General features: G+C 37.6%; 1 protein-coding gene across 1 annotated transcript; it reads left to right on the forward strand.

Moving 5' to 3' along the window:
* The first annotated feature begins 1016 nt into the window (after positions 1-1016).
* On the forward strand, positions 1017-7172 carry LOC144662458 (UDP-glucuronosyltransferase 2C1-like). The gene is made up of 5 exons (XM_078523268.1): positions 1017-1205; positions 2632-3265; positions 4215-4418; positions 5705-5993; positions 6498-7172. Exons 1-5 carry the CDS (start codon positions 1038-1040, stop codon positions 6778-6780), a joined length of 1578 nt encoding a protein of 525 aa, XP_078379394.1. The 5' UTR covers positions 1017-1037; the 3' UTR covers positions 6781-7172.
* Positions 7173-8320: the final 1148 nt, after the last annotated feature.

Consider the following 8320-nt stretch of genomic DNA (forward strand, 5'->3'; position numbering starts at 1 on the left):
GGCTCAAATAAACTGACAGAGTCAAATAAACGCCTTATCCACCAGGCCAAGATTGAAATAAACGCCGGGGGCGTTACATCGAGAGAATACGGTATATCTATATGTTTCCAAGTTTTGGCACTTTACTTATTTATTATTTTTTTTATAACTTTCTATAGCCCTTGTGACTCCTTTTTGGAAAAGAAGAATGACTTAAGAAATAAAAACTAGCAGAGTCGGGGCCGTTTTGCAGACAAAAACATGGATAACAAAAACGCGATTAAAGGTTTCCCACCCAGGCCACATCCCCAAAATTTTATCAGTTATACCATTCATCTGATGCCTTAAGCTTTTGATTCATAAATAAATCTGCGACACGTTTGTCTCGTTTTCAAAATGGCGGATTTTAATATTATTCTCCCTTTAACAAAAAGCAACCATTTTTCATTTTTTTTACGTTTTCAGATAGGTAATTTAATGAGGGGCGGACCATTAAAGAAGCTGTCATAACAAGGAGGTCACTTTAATGACATTAACGGGGTGGCCGTCAGGCAGAGTTCCCATTTAGCCTGCGAATAGAATACAGCCCCCTGTCATAACTCCCGGTCGCTTTGACGCGTTACCAAGGCGGTCGGGAGGAGGCTGTATTCGCAGAGTATAGGTTCCACTGTAATTCATGTTTTCTCTCCAGCCGATGATGATCGCTAAGGTAGAGGAGGGAGTACTGAGTTACGTTACTCCCCACAAGAAAAAAAGAGCTTTTTCTGGTCAATCCGGAACACCTGCCACTATTCACTGATGACTTTTGTAAACACAACAATCCCTCTGTTCTACGTGAAGTTTTTTTTTCTTGTAAGCTGTGTTGGAGTTCTGTGGTTGAATAGTAAAATTATAACGTCATTCATATACCTTTGTTAGTAAACAGTGGTTAAATACAAGATAGCGTGAGTCAAAACAAACCGTCCAGCACACAAGTTCTTTTACGCACGAGGTCACATGCCTGTGGCTTGCAGGAGCACGTGTTGCGTGATGTGACTTATCCTATTGACAGTGACAAAATGGCGTCCACTCGTTTGCATTTAGGTTTTACATTCGCTCTTACGTGTGTTGTTCTCTGTTTTTACCATACTAAAGCAGAACATATTGTCCTAACTCCTATGTTTGGAGGCAGTCACTACCTCTTGTTCAGACGTATTGGAGAAGAACTAGGCAATAGAGGACACAAGGTAAATATTATGCCCTTCATTTTATATATGTTGTCTCACGTTTGGACAATAAATTATATGCTCTAATATTTTGCACGCAATGTTTTGCACGAATCTTTGTGTCCTCTCTTCTCCAAAATCTACAACTTCTATTATTATCGAAGTTTCTTAAGGTTAATTCTTATTAGCACCTCGCTTGCTCTCGCGAAAATTACATTTGATTTAAAACCCTTAGGGGATTATATTAAAAGCATTTGTCCTCTAGCCATAGAGTAACTACAAAACGTTCTCAAGTATTAACTTCAAAAACACGACCAAAATCACAATCTAGCGATAGAAATTAAAGAACGTAGATAACAAACAAAATCATATTTTTTCGGGTGTCCATGTTTTGTTAATTTTAAATTCAGCTTTCCAATGTTGCATAAATTAGTCCATGTTGTTGGCCAATATTTATATGGTGAGATTGAGTTTAGAAAATGTTTAGAATATCTTGGTAAAACACACGTTAAATGAGCCATCCAAGTTAAACCAGTTTCACGAAATGAACTTTAAGAGAATTAAGGAAAATGGTGAACAAAATTGAGTATCAATACTTCATTTTAATTTTGTCACCTGCTTGCATGCTGTGCATCAGTATTTTACATTTTGTGGTGTCACGCAACACTGATAAAAAAAACTTGGTTTGAGAGATAAATAACAGCGAGGTGACACAGACAAAACACTGACCCCCTCCCTCCCTCCTTCATCACAGCCCATGGACTACCACAACCGATTACCCAATGGACTACCTTCGTGGAATTGATGAAGAATACTCGTGTTACCAGTACGATCATTAGGAGCTTATATACTTTAACCCGGAGTGCTCTTCCAGCTGACTGCTTGACCTGAATAATGCTGTTTACGGTTATAACTCTCGATAATAATAATGGTGGCACGATTTCTACCTAAAAAAATCAAGTTATAAGAGTATACTTTATAAGAATATCGAGGCTGAAATTTGCGAAAATTTTGGAATAAATTTAAGAATAGACCAAAGGCTCAGATTTTGAAAAGAATATAATTTTGTATGTTGAAAATTTGTAAATACAATACGATTATATGTTTTCAACTAAAACATATAAAATTCTTCCTTCCCTAAACTGCAAACTGGTCCCCAAAAAAGCAGCACTAGCCGTATGTCTGATGCTAATATATAATATAAGTTATATGCCACCCAATACCTTCTAAAATGAAAACGTCATACGCTATAATCTAAGAATTTTCACAAGAATATCTTCAGTCTAAAATCGAAAAAACAATATTCTTATAGAAAAAAAGGGAGTGTAGCCCATTGGGTACTCCATAGACTAGGGATCAAAGTTTTGTCCACATCCCTATTTAACAAAAAAAAAAGTCTCGACATCCATTCCATAAATGATCGATTCAGTTTTCTTTAAATCTGTAGGTGACAATGCTGCTTTCCTCAGCTCAACACTTTAAGCCAAGTGACAAGTTTACAATCAAGATCTACCAAGTTCCGTACGAGCCGGGTTTTGAAGAGAAGTTCATAGAAAAGAGTGTGTTAAAAGACAAGAACGATACTAAAAAAGAAGAGCCATCGGGCTTCCAGAAGCTCAACAGCTTTGCCGAGTTCCAAGCAAACTTCTGCAGAGGTTTGTTAGACTTGGAAGGCATCAAAGATCTAGATCTGAAGCCAGACATAATAGTTGGCGACTCTCATTTCAGCTGCAGTGGAGTTGTAAGCGATTTATTTGATGTGAAACTCGTTTTAATCTGCCCGTCAGGCTTAACGCATGCCATGTTGCCGGTTTTCAAGAGTCCCAATCCGTTATCATATGCCCCTCAACCGTTTACTGGTCTAAGTGACAAAATGTCTTTCACTGAACGTTTGGTGAACCTGGCTGGGTTTTTACTCGCCAATATCATTGGTCGAGTATTTATGTTTCCCGCCATAGACAAAGTAAAGCAGCAGTATAATATTCAACCAGAAGTTAGCGCTGGAGAAGCGTTGGGAAAAGCAGAATTGTATCTTGTTCAAAGTCATTTTGCTTTGGATTTTCCAAGACCGCTTACTCCAGGTATGTTAATCATTTTTCTTTCTGTTATAAAAACAAGAGTGGGTGATCCATAAATTGATAGAATTAGCTTTTTTACGGATTCAATAAAGAAAAAAAAGCGCGTTATCCAGAAATTTCTGTGCACAAATTGGAGCAAGTTTGGGAGAGCTCATTGTTATTCAATGTGTAAAATTTTGTCCATAATTTTCGCTTTAGGTTAAAATTAGTAGGGTAATAGGGTAGTCATGGGTAATTACGTTGATGGTGACTTAGTCTTAACTTTTTTTTCCTTTTTAAAGTTTTTAAACAAACATTTTTAAGCTTTGTATATAGGTATTGTGTAAATTTTTATGTCTGCATTTAATCATGGTGTATATTTTTAATGCCGTTTTCGTTCATTTTGAAAAAAAAGAAAAGAATAAATAGTTGGCTAATAGCTTTCATATGTCAATATATGTAGGTATGTGTAAATTTCAAGCTACACCAATTGTATTCTATGTAAGGTAAGAGAGAGGATGAGCGATAGTTAAGGTTAACTGGGGCGGGCTCTCTCTGTCTAACTCAGAATAGCAGAACCGACAACCGACTATGGAGAGCATCATGACAATTCCCGCGATGGCCTAATGGTTAGTGCGCCGGACTCCGGATCGAGCGGTCCGGGTTCAAGACCTAGCCGGGTCACTGCGATGTGTTGTTAGGCAAAACACTTTACTCTCATAGTGCCTCTCTCCACTTAGGTGTATAAATGGGTACCGGCTAATTTACTGCTGGCGATAGACTATATTAGCATCCCATCCAACGCGACAAACAAAATAAAAACGGCTAACTCATGTTGGACACCATGTATAATTTTTAGACAGGTGTATTATTTTTAGACAGGATGTGAGATTGTGGAAAACTACTCTTAACAAACCAGTTTCCTATTTCTAAAATATATTAAATTTTATTTTTGTCATTTTTATTACCACAGCGATAATAGTCACAGGCCCACTTTTGCCTCAACCTGCTAAAGCCCTTCCACATGATCTAGAGAACTTTTTTACGAGCTCCGGGGACGATGGCGTTATTGTTGTTGCCTTCGGTTCGATGGTATCTTCTTTGCCGCCGAAAACGTTGAACATGTTAGCAAAGGTACTTAGTAGAATGAAGCAGAAGGTCTTGTGGAAAATAAAAGGTATTTCGCATTTACAATGTTTAACAAAATCCAAGGTTTTATGTGCTGTAATTAAGAGCAACATCCGTTCTTGCTCTTTTACTTTATAACACAATGGTGTTATCTACAAGCTAGTAAGAGGGTCTCAATGGGGTTAGCTTAATTAACCATAAAACATCCAGAAATGTTGCCGTTAGGCGTTAAAATTGAAAAAAATAGCGTTAGCCGTAAAAAATGTTAACCGTTAAAAAATTTCAGCCACTAAAATTAAGATCTTTAGAGCTCTTGTCAAGGCTGTTTTTGATACATAGAAAAGCCGAGACTCTTACTACGCAAATCGTAAGTGTTGGAAGTGTCTGCCGAATGTGATATGACACGAGTTGACAGGCATATTGACAGCTCTGACTGTTGCTCGGTATTTCTATATATTCAATTCGATGGTCCTTAGACCTTAATATGTTTCATGTCAATGACAATTAACTTTTAACTTTTTTAAAAACAATGGCAATTATTTTTTAACACTTCTCTTAGGCGTCACGGAAAGAAATTAACCGTTAGCCGTAATAGGCCAAAATATTAACCGGTAACCGTGAATGCCGCAATCCCATTGAGACCCTCTAGTAACACAACCATTGCATCATATGCCCGCACACCAATAAATGGACATTTTTTCGCCGGTCAAGCCACTCTCTTATTTAGTTCTAATTGCTTAATACAACTAAGAAAACCCAATCTGTGCCCCGTGACATTGTCATCGAATTTCAGAGAAAGCGGAGACGGAAATGTTTTCAAAGTGAAAAGGTTTCAGTGCAGTGACACTTTACTTTTCCAGAGCAACGTACGCATCATATTGTCACCCCTACCTTGAGCAAATTCCCATTCTTCTGTGCAGTCTTGATGTGCAGGGATATGGCTTTGTTACACCTATGAAGTCTCCGACTCACAGATTAGAAATGTAGTCAAGCATGGTCCAAAAAGGGAAAAGAGCATTAATAGGTTCATTGCTTTTTCCTGTTATGTCTGTATTCCAAGACACCGAATTAACCAACATCTAGTTGTTCCTGTTGTTAATAGTGTCATAATCTGCGATCATGCATTCCTTCCTACACCCCATCCCTCCCCATTCAATAAAAGCCTGATCGTAAGTTAAATGACAGTGATAAAGGGTATTTTTGTGACCCGTATCGTTTCTTTTTTTTTCCCGTAAATTTAAAAAAATTTTTTTTTTTCTATAATTTTTATTTACATATTATAGGGGGATAGCGAATATCACAGTTGGTTTCACTTTCTTCTCAAACGTAAAACAGGAAACCTTTTGACCTCTAAAACTTCCAACATCAAGACAGTTGATTGGATGCCGCAAAACGAGGTTCTCGGACACGCCAACACAAAGGTATTCCTATCTCATGTGGGTCACAACAGCATGTACGAGGCCGCTTTCCATGGTGTCCCGATCGTGGGCTTCCCAATGTGGGGTGATCAGCCAGAAAATGCCCGACAGATTGTACGAGCTGGCATGGGGCTATGGGTGGATATCAACAGTGTTACTGAAGATGAGCTGTACAAGGCTATTTCACGAGTTTTGACTGAGCCAAGGTACGTTTAGCTGTCCTGAAATTTGAAAATAAAATAACAAAATACACTTAATTGTTTTTTATACTTCACTAGACTATGACATTTAGACCGTGCTATGCTTAAGATTAACGTCTTGAAATCTGGAAGAATGAAAATGCCTGCAAGTGGCTCGCCTTCGGCCGGTCATTGACAAATTAAAATTATCTCCTGTTCCCTGGATGTTGTTATTTTTTTTTAAGACGAACCATGTCAATGCCTGGCAATTTTTTTACAAAGATACTCCTGCGAAATGGCCGGTCTGGATGCATTTGTAGACAGTTTACGAAGAGTTTGTTTCCTTTGCATTGGTGGTTGTTTAAGGTATCTGACGTAATTTAGTTTTCTATATTCCCGAAAATAAATATCGTCTGTCGATGCATTTACGACCATTTACATTAGTGCAATACTACTTGAATATCAATTGACTCTGTTCATGTATGCACATTATTATTTTTTTTTTACTTTGTCATTTTCTTTTCTCCACAGTTTCAGGAAAAATGCAACACGTGTTTCAGCTCTTATAAAAGACCAACGTCGAACGCCCCTGGAACTGACTGGTGATTGGATAGAATTCGTTCTCAGGCATAACGGAGCACCACACCTGCGAGTTCAGGCGTTCAACATGCCATGGTACCAAGAGCATTTAATAGACGTTGCGCTTTTCATTTTTTCTATTTTTACTTGCACTTTGTTATTGCTTACACTTTGCTGTCGGTGTTTGTGCAAGGTTTGTCGTAAAGGTGGTCATCTTAAAGCAAAGAAAGAGTAAGAAGTCTGCGATTTGTGAAAGAGAAACTAAGTTAATTTTTTTAATTTTTTTAAATGATTCTCTGGATAGGAAACACACTTTAAGAGTATTGTTGTCGTTGTTGAATTACCGGTATTCAACTTTTATATGTTGTTGTTTTTGTTGTTGTTTACGGGGAAATCTGCAATTTTTTGAGAGATTGGCCGACTTTGCTGCTAAGCCCCTTTATAAAACACTCATTCCGATTTATGCGATGGCGCTGGAGCGTTTCTTTCCCTTGCACTTTCTGATATACTTACCCAAAGGAGGGTTGCTGCGTGGCGTACGGGGTATAATTGTCGTTATTGTTCGTCCTTGAGGTTGTAGTGCCTCGTAAACAACTGAGTACAATTTCGTTCAGATGTAACACACAAAAAGCAACGAACAAATTATATATATCCAAAAATACAACACCACGGAAAAAAGGAAAAAGTTAACGTGCATTAGGGTAAATGACCGCACTATCTAAAGAAAAATGAATTAGACAAAGTTACGATTCAACGACTGAAAGTTGATAATGCTCTGTTCAAAACAGACAAAACTACACCTGCAATGCACGTAGCAGAAGCAGGCCAAAGTCGACTGTCATCTGGAAGCACAACCACTGCAAAATAGTAGAACTGTCCCAGAAATTGCATTTTTCTTCAAAAGAACATTTTCTAGCTGAAAAAATAAAAATAATCCCCCCTCCGCCCCCCTACAAAATGTTGTTGCTTATTGGTTAGAATTTAATCCTGGAGTTCCAGATAACATTGAGCAGGGGGAGATTGGGAGACACAAGGTGCCCTTTTTAAAAAGTGTAAATAAAATTCTTCAAAGAGTGCTCGACTCGTTTTGCAAATGATTGTAGCTAGTGTCAAGAAGAAGGTTCCTGCTATCTCAGGTTTGAAACTCTAGTAAAGATTTTCATGTGGACATGTCATTCATTCATGATCCTAACATTTACCGGCTAATTGCATTCACATTTAATTTGTGAATTAGTCTCGCAATGCTCTACTTAGTGCTTGTAGTTCAAGTCATGTTAAATAAATAATGACAATATTTTTTATTACAAGTAAATAATGTCACGCATTCTATCTTGCACTAATTTAAAATAATTCTGTACTGAACCACGACTATACTTGTATTTCTATTTTAATTTATCTCCAAGATATGATGTTGTTGATCACTACGTTGGACATTAAAGTACACCTGATTGAAGAAACGTTGACCCATAAAAACCATTAACCATAAACGATGCGACCCAAATGTTTACTGGGAAATCGGAAAAAAGTAATCGCCATCTGTGAAAGAATGACATTAAATAAGACAGTTTCATTAATCGTGCTCTTAAAGCTCTCAAAGAAAGATAATAACTATTATATGGTTTATGCTTTCACAGGGTCAACGTTCTTCCGTTTGGCGTTTACCCTCATAAGTATATCTTTGTTCATACTTTTTTTTTATTTCTGTACACAAGTTTTATATCGTTGTGGGACATTTCACGACGTGATGCTATCGGTAGGATGCCCTAATTTGGCCA

Source organism: Oculina patagonica, chromosome 8 (assembly GCF_052425735.1).
Source record: "Oculina patagonica isolate OP01 chromosome 8, crgOcupat, whole genome shotgun sequence".
NCBI classification, from domain to species: domain Eukaryota; kingdom Metazoa; phylum Cnidaria; class Anthozoa; order Scleractinia; family Oculinidae; genus Oculina; species Oculina patagonica.

Coding starts and splice junctions, on each gene's coding strand:
- LOC144662458 (XM_078523268.1), top strand. CDS start 1,038: ATGGCGTCCACTCGTTTGCATTTAGGTTTTACATTCGCTCTTACGTGT. Junction 4,419..5,704: donor GGTCTTGTGGAAAATAAAAG/GTATTTCGCATT, acceptor AACGTAAAACAG/GAAACCTTTTGACCTCTAAA. Junction 5,994..6,497: donor CGAGTTTTGACTGAGCCAAG/GTACGTTTAGCT, acceptor TTTTCTCCACAG/TTTCAGGAAAAATGCAACAC.